Source organism: Sphaerodactylus townsendi, linkage group LG02, assembly GCF_021028975.2.
Source record: "Sphaerodactylus townsendi isolate TG3544 linkage group LG02, MPM_Stown_v2.3, whole genome shotgun sequence".
In the NCBI taxonomy this organism is placed as follows: Eukaryota; Metazoa; Chordata; class Lepidosauria; order Squamata; family Sphaerodactylidae; genus Sphaerodactylus; species Sphaerodactylus townsendi.
This window is the reverse complement of record NC_059426.1, coordinates 145,219,196-145,239,587: the sequence shown is the minus strand read 5'-3', so window position 1 is coordinate 145,239,587 and position 20,392 is coordinate 145,219,196. Positions and strand designations below refer to the sequence as shown.

Below are 20,392 nucleotides of genomic sequence, written 5' to 3'. Positions count from 1 at the left end.
CCCTGAGCCCTTCGGGGGAGGGCAGTATAAAAATCTAATAATTAATAAATAAGTAAGTAAGTAAGTAAGTAAGTAAGTAATAAACCATCAAATACAAGTGCTCTGTATTTTCACTCACTGGTTTGCCAACTTTTAAACTGGTTCCTTTAATACTAGTTTGATCTGCAGGCAATTATCAGGTGATTTATTTAACTTCATGCCTCAGAAAAGTTCAACTGCCCATTTTTCCACTAATTAAACCTCTATTAAAGCACTGGATCCCCCACTCCCCACCAGAGAAGTAGCCTTATTCACACTTTGGTGTCAAAATACTAATACTATTAGGCGGCAACACAAAGCTAAGTCCAATTTTATTCAGTGGAGCTTATTCCCAGGAAAGCATTCTTAGGATCGGAGGCATTATTTGTTACCAGTATTTACTGAACTCCTGGTGCAATGAACTACATGACCTGTGTACCTAAGGGTGCACTGAATTAATCCAGCTTCCCTGTTCAGAAATGGTCTCTGTTGAAACAGGAAATACAGGAACACTTTCAAACAGGGTGTCAAGGTTTCCCAAGTCAAAGGAGAGAGAGACACACACAGAGAGAAATTCTATTCATTAGGTCCATGCTCTCAAGTAGTTTCGATCTTTAAATCTTCAGACTTGAAATTTGTACCTCAGCCATTGTCAAATTTCATTAAAAAGAATAAATGCTCCTCAAAATGATCTCAAAACATTAAAATTCATTCGCAGTTGCTGCTTCTGACACCCAGAAGGATTCAAAGTGTCTGAACAGTACAGGAATAGTTTGTCCTTTCCATTTTTTTTCAAATTATATCTTGTAACCACAGGCAAGGGTCACCTTTTAAATCAATTTTTAGTGACTGGATTAAAAGTGCTACTTGGTAAAGTGATAATAAATTGCTAGAAATAAGAAATGTCACTCACAGAGTTTGGTGACATGAACTATTTCCACCAATACAGTCTTTTAAACTCTCTTTATTTCAAGGCTTTATTTTTTAGCCTCAAAAGGCAAAAAGGCATCCCTAATACATTTCACTTAGCCAGTCAGAGTGCTGGAACGTGTTACGTGCATCGGAGGTGCGGGTAAAATGGATGCGTTCAGCACACTTTCTTCTATGGGGATGGGGCGGTCTACAAATCTAAACAATAAATAAATAAAATAAAATAAATATGGGGAAGCATTGTAGTGGAGGGATATGGTGTCCAGTCTTTCTTTTAGCTCTGTATTATATTTGAGTGTAAAACAACTATAGACTCACACAGAAAGCCTAACAAATCAGAAAGAGGGAAATGCAAAGTGAGCAAAATGCAACGTAGTACAGAACAATTCTTGCTCTGTACAAAAGAAAACAAAAGCTTTTAAGTTAAGGTCTATTGGAGTCTCATACTAGAGTATCTAGCATGTGATGTAAATGTCAGGAAGAGATCTCATGGGTACCTGTTCCTAAGACAGGCCTTGCAACAAATAATGAATGGGCTGCAAAGACTTTATGTTTCAGATGTTTCACACATGTTTCACATATTTTCAGATGGAGACATCTTTTTACTTCCAAGAACAAAGCACAGTGAGAATGTGACACTAACTATGGGGTACACAGTTAAAACCATAATTGCATCAATTTTCTGTGCTGTAACACCAAATGCTCAGGGACAATACAAGCATGCGACTGGGTAATTTTGTTTAATATTTACTCTAAATACATGCTAGAATTTCCTGAAAAATGATCACTCTTAATCCATTAAGGAAGCATCCTCCTTGTAGTAAACAAGGTTGTACAGAACGTATTCACTAGAGGAGAGTGGTTGGGATTATTTTTGGCAGTGTTGACAATGCTTCCCCTTTTTGATGATTTACTATTCTTATTTGTTCTCTCTGTTCATTTCGCTTGCTTTCAGTAGTACAATCATATAACCATACCTGTTAGGTTGCTGTGATTTTTCAATATACAGTGGGATTACCGCTCAGGTTATCAGAAAATACTGCTTATATCCTCAAACTGCCTTTATTTTGAACTCAGTGATATATAGACCTGGTAGGTCAAATAGAGGTTGTTATGTCAGGGGTGTTGGAAAAGGCAAAGAAAAGGAGACCCTGTAGGGGGCAGCAAGAGGGCAAATAAATAGTTGGGGCAGCAAGGTCAGAGCCTTCTCTCATTTTAAGTGTCATTCCCTTGTCTGTGTTCAAATTGCTATTCCTAAGGCAATATTCTGTTTCTGCTTAGAAGTTCCATACTCAGCTCCCCGCCCCCCCTCAGCTCATCAAATAGTTAAAAGATTGTCTCTATGCTATCAAGTATGTTAGTTTCTGAATAAACATTTATCTACATTTTATCAAGTTGTACATCTTCACTGTGTTAAGTACTCTGCCAACTCAGAGGAACCACACCTTGACATGGGAAACCAGGCAAGATGAAGAAGAGTTGGTTTTAAATGCAGCTATTTTCTACCTTTAAGGAGTCTTGAAGTGGGTCACAATCACCTTCCTCTCCCCACATCAGACATCTTGTGTTGACATAGTTCCAAGGTTACCCAGCAGGATTCATGTGGAAGAGCCCTGGGGAATCAAACCCAGTTCTCCAAAGTAGAGTCTGCTGCTCATTAGAGAAGGGAAGAATCAAACTTGTTCTTCAGATTAAGAGTTTGCCATTCTTACCCACTACACTATGCTGGCTCTCTCAAGAAGGAAGCACTCTCACTTATGGTAACGGATGAAAGGAAGGGTGTGGGGGACCATTTGCCCCACTGTCAGAAGGAGGATAGATTATTTTAATATCTGAGCCTCTCTCCCTCCCCGCAAAAGTGAGGCAAGTTATGGCCTGATTGGTCAAAGGCAGCCATAACAGGTAGGTAATAACTCAGCCCCCCCCCCCAATTCTAGATTGGCCATTCAGAATCCCACACACCCCACCCTTCGTGGGGAAGAATGAATTCAATATCCAGCTTCCTCAGTGTCAGGCATCCAAGTCCAGAGAAATGGAGAAGAAAAGAGGGAAGTCGCCCCAATGTCGAGACCATTCTTTTGTGTATTTATTCCTGTTTGATTTAGATCATTTCTTGGAGAGGAATGCAAAGGAAACCGAGTAATCAGTATAACTTTATCAGGATGCTTTTTAACCTTTCAGCTTCCTAGTTCCATGACTCAGACATACTATGTTGTGCTATATCTATACAGATTCCCAGTCTCTGTGCTATTAGTCTTTAGAGTGTGTTTAATTACTAGTAAAGATTTTTTTCTCATTGTAAAGATCTCTGACTGCTGTTAAACTTCACCCAAGTATTTAGCTGTTCTTCTGTGCAGAGACACTAAACACCTACTCAGGAAAGACAGATTAGTAAGGTTGAGGAGTAGTTATTCCATACGCATGCACACACAGCAACTGGGGGAGTTGGGGAACACATAGAGAAATCTGGTTGGCGGCATTCTATGGTGAGGATAGAAAAGAGGGGTGCTAGGATTTCCCACCAGGAGTTTCAAGCCACTCACCCACAACGATACCCCAGCCTCTTGTTGCTCAAAGACTGAAAGCTGGCGAGGGGTGAGAGTTTGTGGGATCTGTGTAGTGATGACCTGACATGGGATCTAGATTGCGACCCCTACCGGGACTAAGGCAATAAAGCAGATGATGAAGCAATCAAGGGTGGGGATAATCCAGTGATATCCCGACTTTCTCCCCAAGGAGGACACAAAATGGCTTACATCCTCTTCTCCCCCATTTTATGCTCACAACAATCCTATGAGGTAAGTTAGGCTGAGTGTGTGACTAGTTGGGAGATCACCTGGCAAGCTTCCATGGCATAGTGGGGATTACAACCTAGTCTGGAACGCTCATCATTAAACCACACTTGTTTCTAAGTATTAACCATTTAGAAAATTGCATGTCAAATGAAAAAAAAACTGGCCATTTGCACAAAGCACCATTTGGGAAATATTTCTATCCCATCAGTATCACCTTAACTCTTCTAACTTGAAATCAAAATTAAAGAACATTTGCAGCATCTCTAGTCAAATATGAACGCCATGCCTTCAATACAGGTAGGTCTGTGCCCCTTTAACGGCTGAGATGAACACTGCATGTCCTGTAACTATGGATTCATAGCCAGGATAACTGAACCATAGTTTGCAAATATGTGAACTGGACAGTGCAATATCTGCACTGAATAAGATTGCAGCGGGGGTTTTTTTAATGGTTACTGAATAGGATCACAGCTATCTGCATTAATCTGCAGCAAGTCAATGTCTCTCTTCATTCCAGGGAAAACACCCAAGGGATTGCTTGACCAATCTTGCCACTGCAGCACATGCTGCCAAACAAGGGTCACAAACATGGGGGAGATGGAGCTACTGCCATACAAAGGTGATAACAGACCAAAAACATAAAGAAATGGGAGTGCAAATGGCAGCAGCAACAGGTGGGACTAGGAGCCCACCATGGGAGGCCTGGGGCTTAAAAATAAATTGTAGCCACCACATAAATATTTAGTGGGGTAGCTTTGAGCTTTCAGTTATCTTTGACATATAATTGAAGTTCTCTGGAGGCATCTGTAACAAACTTAGAGGTGCTGTTATAGCTGGGCATTCAATGAGACCTTTAGAGCAATAGTGCATATAAGTTCATTAAATATGCCTTGCTTTCTTGTTCTTCCTGTGTCAGCCCCAACATGCTGTTAAACATGCATGGCCACAGCAGTAAATTTTTTTCTTACTGTGACAATGCAGATCCTTCACATGTATACAAAGGGCTTTCACAAGTAATCTATTGTACAGCTTAAGAAGAAAGGGGCTGTGTATCTAGGCCTGTTTTTTCAGGTTCATTTGTGGCGGGGGTGTGTGTATTTTTTAGTGTTTTTTTCAGTTCTTGGCCTGCAGGGGTGCTGTTTTTAGGCTAGCAGCACCAAAATTTCAGGGATTTTTCAGAAGATTCTCCTGATGATGCCACCCAAGTTGGTTCAGGGGGTTCAAAGCTATGGACTCCCAAAGGGGGTGCCCCCATTGTTTCCAATAGAAGCTAATAGGAAATGGGGGCTACACCTTTGAGGGTCCATAACCTTGGACCCTCTGAACCAAACCTGGGTGGTATCATGAGGAGAGTCTCCTAAAGATAACCTGAAAGTTTGGTGCTGCTAGCTTAACAATTGCACCCCTGACAGCAGGCACCCCACAAAAAATTTCTCCAGATTCTCCTTTTAAATCAACACCCTTTGGCATGGACTTAAAGGGAGAATGTGAGGTCCCCAGTTTAAACATTGAAAGTGATACTGTTTCCGGGTGGGGGAAGAATCCACCCCAACTGGGGACCCCAGATTCTCCCTTTATGGTGGATTTAAAAGGAGAATCTGGGCTCCCTAGTTTAAACACCATTGAAAGTGATGCTGTTTGGGGGTGGATTCCAGCAAAACTCAGATTTTGCACCGGGCTCCATTTTACCTAGTTACGCCTCTGGTTTTTAGAATGGATTTTTAGTGTGTGTGTTTTTAATGGAGTTTTATTGTGTTTTTAGAAGGGGTTTTTATTGTGTTTTTACTGTCATGATTTCAATGTTGCATGTTTTATTGTAGCCCACCCTGAGATTGTGGTATAGGGTGGGTAATAAATGTAAATAGAACAGAGCTACTGGAAAATGTGTATTGACTCTTGAGAAAGGGATTCCATCATTTTGCAACAAGAAACTGAGAATGGGTTTCTTTGTGATTCTATCAAATTTTAAAGATACCACTGTACAGAACTATGTTGAATGTCAAGAGGAAATTTATTTTATTTATATGCCATCTTTCTCACTGACAGTGCAGGCAGAGGCATTGGTAAATGACAACAGGAAACACCACTGAATACTGCCAGCATGGTTTAGTTTATTTATTTATTTATAATTGGTTTTATATACCGCCCCTCCCCTGAAGGGCTCTGGGCGGTGAACAGCACAATAAAACAATAGTCACAATAAAACCCCATTAAAACAGCAATTAATAATGTTACATTGGCAGTGGGTACAATATTGGAGTAGGATCTGGGAGATCCAAGTTTGAATGTCTACTCTACCATGGAGGTTTACTTGGGACCAGTCACACATTCTTAGCCTAACATATTTCACAGGGCTGTTGTTGTGAGGGTAAGTATGAAGTTGAAGAGATGTGAAAATTCCTGCAAGCTGCTTTGGGACGTGGAACATAAAATGTATTTTATTTGTTTAGATATATTTAGATACCTGTGCTTTGGGGCATAGATATCTAAATAAATAAAATACATTTTTAATGTTCCATGTCTTCTAATGGTGATTAATTTTAAAAAGTGCTTCCTCTCATAGAGGGAGGTACAGCTAACACTCTAGTCAGAAAGATGTCAGCATGCTAACAGGTTCTTAATAGGCAATCAAAGGCAAGTCTATGCTTATGCTAAGTGTCTCTTGTGGTAACAGTTAATTAGCATGATAAAATCCTCATTTTGTTTCATGCTTACTGATGGTTCTCTAGTTGGTATTCCTGAGAGAAAAGAAATGGTAATTTACCCCTTTGAAAGCTGAAGGTAATTTAAAATGTAGAAAGCGATTTGACCCTTATGGACAATAAGGCCAGGTGCAATAAAATCCCCTTAACAAAAAAAGAGAGAGAAAAAGATTTTGTGCTCAAGTGAAGTGTATAGGCAGTTTAACAAAAAGACAAACAACTGCAAAGTGATTGCAATGGAGGGAGGGGGTTATAAGCAGTCAAACAAGCAGTCAAACCCTTATTTCCATAGCAGCGTGTTATTTATTTATTTATTTATTGTTTGTTTGTTTGTTTTTCGCATTTTTATCCCACCCAATTCTTTACAGGGCTCAGGGCGGCGAGGCAAGTGGCCCAAAAACTGGAATAAGAGCTTCCCATAAAATAGATGTTTCTCAGAAAGTTTTGGAATCCATCTTATGTGTTAAACTTGGACAGGAAGCAGGTTGGCAGCTGAACTTTTCTCTTGACCCTAAGGTGTTTCAGACTGCACAATGGGGCTAGCTTACTGTATCTGCACCCATCTTAGCAATCAATCAGTAATCAGGAGAATGGCCCTACTCTCCTATACTTTTGTAGAAGCCCTGAACCCCTATCCAACTTCCTTCCTTTTCCCTTAGTTAGCTCTTGTATGCTTCATGTGCATATATTTTTAGCTTAAAACATAGTTCTTGTTTTATTATTTTATTATTTAATAAACCATTTTTAAATTACCAACTTTTCCAGAGCCAATGGCATTCCATTTAAAGCATCTCCAGTCTCAGTTGCCGGCCTCCATGAACCTTTGCAGCCGCAACCCGGTGGCTCCCTAGGTTGCCTACACCAGTGATGGCGAACCTTTTTGAGACTGAGTGCCCAAATTTCAACCCAAAACCCACTTATTTATCACAAAGTGCCAACATGACAATTTAACCTGAATACTGAGGTTTTAGTTTAGAAAAAACGGTTGGCTCCAAGGCGCACGTTACTTGGGAGTAAGCTTGGTGAAGCAACAGTGCAACACTTCGAATGGGTGAATCATGACCATAGGAGGGTTTACTTAGAAGCAAGCCCCATTGCCAGCAACTGAGCTTACCCCCAGGTAAAGGATCGTGCCCAGGCTAGCCTAGATGTGTGGGTGAGGTGTGATTTTCTGTGCACATGTGTCCACAGAAAGGGCTCTGAGTGCCACCTCTGGCACCCATGCCATAGGTTCACCACCGCTGGCCTATACCCAACCAATGTAGAATACAAGGGGAGGGTGCCACTCATGAACTGGCTTCAGACTCTTAAGGGGGGACTGTGAGAACATGTAATCTGCTTTGAGAATCTCTGCTGATGGGATTATCACACTTAACACAACCAAGTTCCCTAATTAAGATCACTGGATCTTCCTTCTATGTTTTTCTTTATTATGCAATGGATTTATTTCAAATTGCCCATCAATATCCATTTCATTGATCTATTATATATTTTGATGCTTTGATTAATTCTACCAATGAAAAACAATGGGTTTTTTTGTTTTAAGGAGTGGTAAGTTAAGGAATCCCTTCCCCACCATTTTTCAGTCAGCTCATTTTTTACGATGACAAAAAATCTGGATCCAATTGCCTTTCTGATCCTGCCCTCATCCTCTCTCCCCTCTGCAACCCTTTCTCCATCTGCTGCTGCAGTCACCTTGTAACAGCTCACAGTCAACGCATCTTTGGGGTGACCCCAGGAATTGATATGGGGTCCAGTATATGTGAACAAAGTCATGAGTTGGAGTCATATGTCTTCATTGGGGGAAACTGCAACCCTTCCACTAAGGGTGGCCAAGAAGGTATGGGGGTAAAGACTGGCACAAGAAGACACTGCTCCCCACAAAATGGTCACCTCTCAGAGAGTTTTGAGATTCATCTTGGGTATCGAGCTTGAACAGGAAAGAGGTTAGCAGCCGAACTTGTCTCCTGTCTCCAAGGTGTGCCTGGGTGGACAATGAGGCTAGCTAATCTCCGTCTGTGTCACTGTAAAGTGATTTAATGAGAACTCCGAGCAGATCATTACTTATCCTGTCTGCACCCATCCCAGCAATCAACCAGTATTCAGGAAAATAGTCCAGTCATTCTTTTGGGTCCTGAGAACTCACCAAGTCTATCCTACTTTATAGGGATCCCGGAAAAGCAATCAATTCTTTGTCTCTGACTTTTCTGCCAGCCCACCAGATACCACATGAGGATACATTTTGGTATAAATATGGGTTCTTTGGCCATTCCTAGTTTGTGTGTGTCTTGGATCTATGCATGCACCCCCCACTTCAGTGTGGAATCTTCCTTTTGCTCCTGGAAATGCTGTTCATTACCCTTTTCAGCACTGCTTTTCAAGACTGGTAACTATCACCCATCCCTGAAACCCCATCCAACTTCCTTCCTGTTCTCTTTGTTAGCTCTTGTATGCTTTGTGTGTATATGTTCCTTAAAATTCATTTCTTGTTTTACTATTTTTATTTTTTAAATAAAACCATATTTTAATTATGTCAGCTCAATTGAGAGTTTTCACCCGGGACTATGTTGGTATATACAGGTTATTGATACCAGTTACCCCTTCACTCTCTGTTTCCAACTAATTCCCCTAACTAAAGTGGAGATTGCCTACTTAGGGTAACAGGGTAACCATGCCATTTTTAAAAGTCTCTCTTCTAACTCCCAGTACCTTGAATGTTGAAACAAAATTCCATTATTGTGAATTTTAAATGTATCTTAACACCTTAAATGCACTGCAAAAATGCTATTAAGGACCTAATTGCACATCATATGCAAATGTATCTACTTACTAAAGTGTGTATCTACTGCCACTACATACAATGATACATCTGCAGAAAATGGTGCCCAGGGCACCACTGAAATTGTGCCCCCCCCCAAATTGTGGTGAGCAGGGGGAGGAGGCAACTGGAACATGGAAGAAATGATGGGTGGCCGCAACTTGGAAGAAGTGGCGGGAGGAACTTTGATGAAGTGGTGAGCAGTGGGTCCTGCTTGCTCCTGCAGGAGAGGACTGGACTGCTGCCAGGCCAAGCAGGAGAGTGCCTTGCTGCCACTGCTGAAAGTGAAGTCATGTCACAGCCAATGTATGGTGACCCCATTGAGGCAAAAGACAGAGTTGGTTTACCTGTGTGTCGCAACTCTGCACTTCCTTGATTGACTCATATGCAGATACTAACCATGGCCAACCCTGTTTAGCTTTCAAGGTGAGAGATGGGTGATCTGGGTGATCAAGAATTATTGGGTAACTAACGAAGTTAAGAATTAATTGATTGCATTTTGGAATTTTAAAAGGAGAAGAGCTTGTATTCGAACTAGGAAGGAAGCTATATTAGTGTTGCCCACTCTGACCTGGGAAGTTCCTAGAGATTTTATGACAGTGCCTATGAAGAGGGACATTTTGGGGAGGGATTTCAGGTGCAATCTATGGCATAGATTTTTCCTCCAGGAGTACTAATCTCTACAATTTTGATATCAGTTACAATTCAAGCATAACTCCAGGTCCCACCTGGGGGCTATGTGGTTGCAATGCTACATTTGTTTATTTTAATAACTGATAACATTCATTAAAAAAAAGAAAGCATATTTCATCAAAAGCTTGTTTGGTCTTAGAATCTCATATTGAGAAGGACAAAGGAGCGAAGGGAGCAAAACATACTGGAGAGCAGAAAACAAGCATGGCTATTTCAGGGAACACAACAGACCAATATTTTGACAGATTAGTTTTTCCCTACTCCATCCAAAATAAGCGGTAATAAAAATAAAAGTGAAACCTTACCTGTCAGTATGCGCCAGAGTTCTCATGCCCAGTACTCTTGGTGCCCGCGATGGGAAAATATCCATATTCAATGATGCAATGATGCTCTGTTTGCTCTTCATAACACAGACTAAGAGCCCATGTTTGGTCCACAGAGGCAATTGTGTGCTCTGATATTTTAAGGTATCATAGCCATTTCTTTCAAATCTACACATAGTTCCTCAATACGCAATCCCCTTCTCTTAATACTAAGTGACTGTTTTTTCTAGTGTAGAGTCAAAACCAAGGATCTTTGTGATGTCAGAATGGTCCTTGCTAGGTGTAACATATGCAGTCACCAAAGCTAACTCAGTATCTGTACTATATCTAGGGTTATAATCAGTGATGGGATTCAGCAGGTTCGCACCACTTTGGCAGGACCAGTTGTTAAAATGGTGCTTGTAAACAACCAGTTGTTAAATTATTTGAATCCCACCACTGGTTATAATCCTCTAACCCCAGCTTCCATATCCCACAGCCACCTGGCCCAACAGCAACATGTCAATTCAAGGGAAAATCAGTACTTTCATCAGTGCTGACACCAGTACTTTCTAGGAATTTATCAGAAAGGTCCCTGTGATTCCTAGATAGTTCTGATGTTGCTCATCATGCCCCCTGCCCCCGTCCCTGCCTCCCACTGGTTGCTTAGCTCCTCTGATTATAGCACCTCAATATAATACAACATTTCACCTTTGGACTCCCCCCCCCCCCCGCACATCCTCCCGCATCCCTACTGATGTCTTTTAAAAGAAGGAAAGGCTAATACTGGAACAAACACACATGGGTCCTACCTGAGAAACCCAGCTCAGTTTCTTAGAACTATACATGATGCTGGATTCCTCTAATCGAAGCTTCAGATGTATAATTAGGATCAGGACCAATGCACTGGGGAAAAGGAGAGAATTCATGCTTAGAAATTCCTGAGCCCTCAGGGGATAGTGTAGGATATTAATTAATTAATTAAATGTCCTGCAAGGGGTCTTTTGAGTCCCAATAAGGCAGCGGGGGAGGGATGCAGAGAGAAAAGATAGGTTTCCATATTGTGCTTGACATTTTCCCCTACTGGAACTTAAAGGGGTGTTTCTGATTCTAGAAATCGCTATGTTCTTGTTATGGCAGCATTTTAAAATAATATTACATGTCTGGATTTCCAATGAATTCCAGAATTGTATGTGGTTTGGCTGCTAGCAATCTTGGAAGTTTCAAACAATTATCCATACTATTAGCAATTCACTATAATTGATTGTCCATAAATGTGCCAAAAGGTTACTTCAAACTTTCCCTTTACCTCCTTTTTCTACCAGTCCTAAGCACCCTCACACCTTTCTAAATCCATGCATTTCAAGGGACATAAAGGGAGCTACTCTGCATAAGATTGCACTTTGAGCTTCTGTTTAAGAATGGAGAAAGTAAAGCAATTAGACCAGGCCATTTCTGTGAGGAAGCAGTATGCCCCAAATAGCTAAATCCTATAAGAATTGTTTTTTGGGGAAAAAACAGGAAAGTCCAAGTTGGTTTTTTAAAATTAAAAATAAGATCAACTCTTGAAGAGAAAATGTATTTAAATAATTAATATGTAAAAGCTCATACAATTAAAAATTCATGAAAGCAAAAGAATTTAATGAGGTACTGATACTCATGAGGAAACTGAGACCAAAACATTTGATGAATATTTCTTTTTCCAAATCCTGATATTCTCTTCTTGCTTCATTTTTGGCACTAAAAGATCATGATTTAAATGAAAAACTTTGCTTCTCCTTCTGAGGGTCAAATGGAGAAGACACTAGGAGATAGTGACTGGATCCTTCTGACAATTTTAAAAGAGAAATTTCAGCTGTGGGGCCAGATTCTGAAGACGAATGTGAAAGAGATTGACCCTTCCACTCCCATATTGTTTGGATCATGGAAATTAGCCCCCATTGCTGTCTTTAGACCACTAAAGTTAGAAGACTGGCAAATAAAAAGTGACTGACATTTTGCCGTTTATATAGCTAAAAGCAGCATAAGGGGCAACTTTGATTAATGTGTAAGAAAACAAAACAACCCCCCCCCCCCCTTTATATGATGCTAATCTTGACAAAGCCTTTCTGGAGTTTAATGTTCCCAGAGATGGAAAGCATGAAACTATAAGATGGTGGGACGATCTGTGTGTGGTTTATAACCTCCTCGCACCCAAGAACTTGATTTGCATTTATACTTAGAAGCATAAAGCAAACGAAATGGGTACTGAAGAAATATCAGAAAAACCAATCACCACTGTGGCCCAAACTTTTTTTAAAAAAAATCAAAGCAAAACAATGCTGTTGTAGTGGAGAAGTGCATACAATACCTGTTGTTATTTTATGCCGCATCAAAATAGCCTCTAAGGATATTTTGCCCCAAAGGTAGCAGAAAGCAACTAAAATATATTTTCAGTTTTTCCTGTTCCCTGGGTGTTTGCCAAGTCTCAAAGATTTAATAGTTTATTTGGCCCTGGAGAAATATTTCTCTATCACACACACACACACACACACACACACACACACACACACACACACACACACACACACACACAAACATACTACATTCACATACAGCCACCACAAATCCTTCCCAGCTCTGATATCTACCCAAGCTCTGACTCCCAATTCACTTTTTTTTCAAATGAACAAAGTAAAAAAACAAGAAGAAACAGTTTATAAAACAGCAAAGGAAATAATGTTAATTTCTTTTTAAAAAATAGAGAGAGAACAAAATGAAACTTGAGGGAAAACTTACTGGCGTTACAGTTTATCCTGATACAGTCTAGATGGGGAAAAATAAATGAAAGATGAAATTGCATCCTTCAAGGTAACAGCTGCAGACATCCAAAAACAATCAGTCCACCCTTCCGGGGACAGACACACGCAAAGAGATGTGGCCATTTTATATTTTTATATACATTCTATACAAATTCGGTAGTGGTTGTCTATCTACACTATATATGAAAAAGTATCAGATCCATTTGGCAACTATCTCTTTTACAACTATCTGGGTGTGTGATTCATATGTCTGCCCATGCATGTAAAAGTTGTATATGATTTTCTTCTAAAAGAAAGTTATGCATTAAAGATTAGCTAGTGATTCTTATCGCAAACTGCTCCTTAGCTAACATGTCATTAAGGCACAGATATTCTTCCTCAAAATCCAAATATTTGCCCTAGTGACACTTAAAAAAAATTCTCATGTTTAAAGACATCTTTTTATAATGCTTCTTTAGTATGCATTGTGTCACTGCATAAATACACTACCAAACCAATACAGTATACCTGGTTTGGCAATATTTGCTGATGAAATATTTATCCCTTTCCACCTCTCCTAAGCACAGGCTGTTCCCACTGCAGTAACCCAAAATATTTGCCAAAATCTGCACTGTCACTGCTGCCCAAGATGAGGAAAGGGTTAGCATGCTGTCTACCTGTCCCCTATCATAAAATGGCCACTTGCAAACAGCTAACCGCACGAACGCCCAGCCCAGATTTCACTGTGTTTTGGAGAGTTAGAGGTATTTTAATTGGCTGGGGAGAGTTGATACAAAGGCAGCCAGCCAACCATCTCCTCAAAGCCCTGTCTCGCCTTGCTGCCTGAATGTTAAGACTGAATGATGCACTGATAACATTCAGGAAGAAGATGAACTAGGCAGTGCAGTGGCAGGTCTGGTTACCTTTGACAACTCCACAAGCTTCACTCAGAGGTTCTGTATAACACCAGGACAGAAGAATGGACAAAACAAACAAAACGGACCTAGATAATATATTTTATAAATCATTTTGCCTAGTATAATTCTGCGGGGGGAGGGGGGAATTCCTGGCATTTCAATTCTTGGTAGCACTTGCAGCTTGTATGGCAGGCTTGGCAGGAGATTGGTAATAACTTAATAAAAAGCATTCTGCCTCCTTCCATTCTCTGGTTTTGAATTCAGTCTTTGTTAAAGTATTACAAGGTGTGCTTGAGCAACACCTCAGAGCCCTGCATGGCTCATCTGACTGGACTTTCCTTCACTGAGTAAGGCTCAGGCCTACAGCCAGAGCCTCACAGTTCCAGCAATCCAAACTGAGCATCATAAACAGACCTACTGCTGCACAGCCAGAACTTTGGAAAGTGGAGGGCAGCATCTGTTTCTAGAATGTGTGAAGTTGAGTTGTTGGTGTTTAACTATACTCCGCTTAAGGGAATAACTCTGTCTTGAGATCGAGTAAACGAGAAGACTGGCTTTGTCATTACCTCAAAGAAAGGGCAATAAAAAAGACAAAAGAACAAGACAAAATCTGAGTGACAAGGAATAAACCAATCAGGAATAGTGAAGCCATAGAGAGAGTCTGTTGTCTAGCAGATCTTCTCTTGAGAAAATATGGGTTTGGTTTCGTGCGATTAGGTTTGTCATGTGTCGTCAACCGCAACAGAAAAGTGGGAGCAAACAGTTCTTGAGCATTTGGTACAATCACCGTACAGTGGTGGCTATACCCCTTCAACAGGTGCGTGTTAGCAGGGTGGGCTATTAGAGAGAGAGATAAAAGGAAAATATTTTTTTTAAAGTTCTTCCCAAAGAGGGGGGTTCAAAGAGGAGAAAGAAGGACAGAAAGAATGTTTGGGAGAGAGAGACAGAGAGAGTGAGAGAGGTAAAATGTCACTTTTAAGCAGATTTGGTACCAATTGGATTTTTAAAAGATTATTTAGAAAGTCTATAGCAGTCTACTTATGAATCTACTTCATGTGACAGAATTTTAAAGAATTTCCTTAATGCTTTTCCCCACCTCTTCTGAGTACTGTTTAATTTGGGTCTAGCTAGATTGTGTTTTGCCTTGACCTTGCTAGCCCTGGCTAGCCTGATTTTATCACATCTCAGAAGTTAAGCACAGTCCACCCTGGCGAGCATATGGATGGGTGACCTCCAAGGAATACCAGGGTCGTGACGTGGAGGTAGGCAATGGTAAGCCACTTCTGAATGTCTCTTGCCCTTAAAACTTCACCAGGAGTCGTCACAAGCCAGATATTTTTGCTTAGCTTTCTATTTTCAGTTGTCATAACTAAGAGTCTTCAACTGGGGGTACATTCTTATCATATGTTCTCTCTGGATCTTTGGGATTTGCAGTTCCCTCATACTCCCATTTCCATTCTTTCCCATCACTTACAAAATACAGTTGAATGCTTTTGCAGGTTTATGCAACGAACTGAGATGCCACACTTCTTGTACGTATTTACTAAGTGTGCTTCTAGTTTAAATGACTCAGGGGGGAGGGAGGAGCAGAGTCATACTCATGCAGTCCAAGAAGTCATATCATTAGTACTTCTCTAGACCCCAGTGATTTAGAATAACTGGGGTTTGGGAGATGTGGCTGATTGACCACACTTTCTGGAGGAAGCCTGAGTCAAGGCTTCCTTCCAACTCATCTGATGTGGTAAAACAACTTAGTTATATGTATTGTCAAAGGCTTTCACGGCCGGAATCACTGGGGTGCTGTGTGGTTTCCGGGCTGTATGGCCGTGTTCTAGCAGCATTCTCTCCTGACGTTTCACCTGCATCTGTGGCTGGCATCTTCAGATCGAAGATGCCAGCCACAGATGCAGGCGAAACGTCAGGAGAGAATGCTGCTAGAACACGGCCATACAGCTCAGAAACCACATAGCATCCAAACTTAGTTATACTTTTTAAAAAATCCAGCTGCAGCTGTCATGTTGAGCCTACCCATTAATGAAAATTATGGGAATATGGGTTAGGATATTCCTGGAGATTTGGGGGAATGGAGTTTGAGAAGGGAGCTCAGCAAGGATGTGATGCCATAAAGTCTAGCTTCCAAAGCTACCATTTTCTACATGGGGGGAATTAAGGTGGGTGCTGCTGTACAACTGGCCATTCCTCTCACTCTCAACACATGCTTTCAGTAGCAGGGTTAATTTGGGGGCATGTGTGAAACTATGACTCACTGAGCAATCTCTGTCTCTCTCCTTCTCTCCCTCCCTCCCTTGTTTTCTCAACAGAGATATAAGATCTGTCACATTTGAGCTTCTACGTTTTACGAAGCAAGGCTCCAAATAAGTCATGAAATGGAAATGTGTTATTAAGACAGCAAGTATGCTGCCCCAGTTTTCCACTGGGGGAAGGTCTGAAACAAAGAAGCAGCGTTCCTTCCTTCACCCACCCACACTGCAATTAGCATCCCAGGGGGGGTTGTTTGTTTGCTTGCTTGTTGTTTTTTTTTGCTTTTTTGCTCAAGGGTGGTGTGCAGGTGAGAGGGATATGCCAGCCCCTGCAGGCTGCTCTGTACACTTTGTTCGAAGGGCTGTTTGCTGTGCGGGCCGCAGGCTTCAGGCCTTTGAAGGGTTGAATACCATCTTTTGATATACCATGACTGATGGGCTGTAAGGAAGCTTTTACAACTTGGATACACAGCGTAAAAAGATCACAGAAAAGAACATAATAGACAGGGCTTGGAAAAAAACAAATGGAATGAAAAAAGAAAAGAAGAGCGAGCACAAGAATCCTGAATACCATTCAAAACAGTCTTTGCCCACACATATTCCTGGTACTGGTTCGGAATCTAGCTGTATGACATCCCAGCCTGCAATCTCTTGTTATGATTTGTAGATCTGTAATGTTGACATTTACCAAAACGTGGGTTTAAAAATTAAGACAAAGGTTTTGATCCTGAATCCTCCTGATTCAACAAGTTCCCCAACCCAATATATCATAATGGTTTAAAGAAGTTTTCCGCAAAATGATGTTTCATGTTTGAGTTGTTTGAGGTTGTAAAGATTACTAAATATGGTCTCATGATCCACATGTTGCCTTCAACATTATGGCCATTTCTGCACAGCACAATTATACCAGGTAACAATCGGTATCTTACAATCTGGGTCTATTTTATCTCGGCTTCTCCCTTCACAAGGCTGCCCGTTTCTGTGAAGGAATCGGGTCAAGTCCAGGAGGAAACACTTCAATTTATTTTGTACGAGCCTGGGTCTCTTGTATATACACCACAAGTATATCCACAAACGCACAAACATTCTCGGTGTCCCGAGTTCTGATTGGCTGTTGTTTTGGGGTGGCAGCTTGAATGAACATCTCTGCCCTGCCTTTTGAATTTCTGGCCCACAAAAATGTCTACGCTTCTGATTGGCTGACCCACAGTGAATGGGGGAAAATGAAGCCCCCCTTTTTCCAGTTCTGGATAGGGCCCGGCACAGGCCTCAACATGGCAAGCAGAAGCAAAAAAACAACGGGGTACAGCATCATATCACATTCCCACTCATGTTCTCATATTTTTGTGGAAAAGAGACTCTCCCCTGTGATATTCCCACTAACATTCGGCCAAAAGTGCACATCTCCCTAGCTATGGACTCCAAGCAACCAGTAAATGTACAGAAAAGAAAATAGGGACATTTTGGAACTCCACTCCTGATTAACCCAGGCGAAATGGCACCCGGTTGATACAATGAGCAGAAAACATGCTCGGGGGAACATTTCGGGAAGGGTGGGCTGCAATGTTCAGCGACTCAGCAGAGCTGAAAACTGACATGATGTCAGAAGGTGAGATCCAGGGGGGTGGCAGGGTTGGGAGATCTGGGCGGGAAAAATAAACTGGTTCTGCTCTTGTGGTGTTTGCACAGTAGTGGGTTCACTGCAGGATTTTTTAAAAGAATTGCCAAATTGGCAATTTTTGAAAATCCTGGGATGAGGGAAATATCATGGGACAAACCCGCTTTAAGACTGGGAACTATGCAAACTTCTTGGCCAAACTGGGATATTTCCTTTGCTCAACCCGGGATATTTGGACCATGCCGAAATGACCTATGACAATTTTGGCTTTTATGGGAAGTTTTACACATCAAATGATATCTGGAACTTTTTTTTTGTAGATCGGACATTACTGTATCACTGAGCTGTTGTTCAGAGCCCTGTAAGACTGAATCACCATTTCTGCAATTAAACTGGAGTGATGCTATTGAAGATGAGGTCATATGAGATCTGTAGTTTTGGATGAGGTCATATGTAGATCTGTAGATGAGGTCATATGAGATCTGTAGTTTTATTCCCCCACGATGCAGAGTGGTAATCTGCAGTACTGCAGTCCAAGCTCTGCTCATAACCTGAGTTCAACCTGGAGTTCTTAAGGTTGCAGCCATAAGCTGTTTCAGAACCAGCATATGTTTTGTGTCCATGTCCAAAGCCACCCACATCTCCATTTTATCTGAAGCCACTTTCAATGATGAGCTAATGTAAGGCGGCTTCAAATAAACCTACACCTGTACATTCATGTACAGCCTGAGCTGGAGTGATAGTTATCCACTTGGGGAAAGTCTTGAGACTTCCCTGTTTCATTATCTCAAGTTTTCTCTTATTTCAAGCACTGGTGCCTCAGTATTTTATGAGGATGGACTTTCCATAATGAGTAATGACCTCATGTGATGTAACAGTTACCACACCACAAGCTCTTCAGCAACAAAAGTGATCTTAGCTATCAACATCTGGGCTTTTAGCAGTGCGTTTAATGTAAACACCTCAGAATGTTTGGCTGCCATCACTTTCTGTGACCCATTTCTTTATTTTTTCTGTTGGGAAATATGGTGGAACAAGATGAGAGTAAAGACTGCATTAGTGACGGAGCAGACTGAATAGCCTGTGTCAGACTCATCATCTTGTCCTTTCTTTTTGATAATTGTTACCTTTTGCCAATAGCAGAGAAGAAACCATTTGTTATCTGGAGAACAAATTATCTGGAGTATCTTCAGTTGTGGGATGGAGGAAATGAAATAAACATCATTTATTTCAGTATGGTATCAGAGAAGAAATAGGCACACATGCCCAACTCTCCCTAAGATAGTTTAGCGTGCTGAAGGAATAAAGAACATTCCACTTCAGTGATAAGAGACAGATGCTTCAAGAATTCAATATATACTTTAGAAGACTGGAATCATATTTTTTCCAATTAGTGCATCACAATACTGGGTATACTTCTGGCTGGACATAAAAAGACACTTTATACTACTCCAGTACTGATAGACTTAAGCATGTAAATGCTAGGTAATATGAGTACTTAACATTCTCTTTGTCTGCAAAGCAAAACCCAAAAGGTATTCAGATTTTGTTCTGAAGGACACTCTGCTTAGAAGGGGAAATATACTTTCTCATCTATTTGCTTCAGCTTTATAAGCTATATGCATTTATTTATCCATGTGCTTATCACGTTATTGAAAATGCTGTGCACTGTTCGCTAGTTTGGGGCCTTAACATTTCCTTTTATGTAATTTATGAGACCACAGGAGGCCAGCACACTAATTCCCACACTGTTTCTGTAAGAAGGTACCAAGAGATAACTGGGAGTGTCTGAAATGTAAAACACCACTCTTTTACAAGTAACAGCTATAGACCCACCCTTGACTGTTTTGAATAGTGGGAGAGATGCTGGATCAATAAGGATGTGATTGATCAAAAGATGGACCAAGTAGCATGTCTTACACAAAGCTAACCAGTTCCAAAACAGGAAAGGAAACTTAAAAAAATAAACAGACTTTTAAAAACCACCATTATCCATCACCAGGAATTAACATAAAATCTCCATGCAACGATGGCTGGAGAGATTGATTCTCCATGGTTAATACTGTTACAAAAATACATCAACAGCTACTTATAATTCAATTCATGGGGAGGAAGGGGAGGCGGACAAGAAAACAAAACAAGCTCAAACTGAAAGCCGAGGGATATGTCATTATACGATACCTAGATTGACCATGAGTTTGACACGGCCTCCATCTAGCTCTAGGCGCAGGGTATCAGCTGAATCACGTGATGTGGTGGCCATTAGTAGCCCATAAGCTCGCTGGGACATGAAGCGGAAGGACACATCCTCTGCCTCCGTATGCATGACCATAGGCATAACAATCTTCATATACATGCTGCCGTCATAGCTCAGGATGGAAGCCTCTGAACAAAGAAAAAGATAAAAAAAGAAACAGGGTTATAAAGTTAATTATAAGCAGATAAGCATTCCAGATTCTGAAAATCCCTCAAGACTTTAAGTTGCTTACTTCACCATTACAGAATTATGCAACCTCTCATTATGCAGGGCCTGTCCTCCTTTTTTATATTACACATCA

At 40.9% G+C, this 20,392-nt stretch overlaps 1 protein-coding gene across 14 annotated transcripts in view; it reads right to left on the bottom strand.

Annotated features, from left to right (window-relative positions):
• NRXN3 (neurexin 3) overlaps positions 1 to 20,392 on the bottom strand; it is a 1,536,364-nt gene that overhangs the window by 973,408 nt on the left and 542,564 nt on the right. For 10 of the 14 annotated variants that reach the window (XM_048485034.1, XM_048485036.1, XM_048485037.1 and 7 more), the window contains 2 exons: positions 20,016 to 20,219; positions 13,037 to 13,063 (listed from right to left, as the gene is read on the bottom strand). In XM_048485034.1, coding sequence (XP_048340991.1) covers positions 13,037 to 13,063; positions 20,016 to 20,219 — 231 coding nt within the window. The remainder of the gene's footprint in view (positions 1 to 13,036; positions 13,064 to 20,015; positions 20,220 to 20,392) is intronic. The other 4 variants (XR_007243535.1, XM_048485039.1, XM_048485041.1 and 1 more) reach the window with 1 other exon arrangement.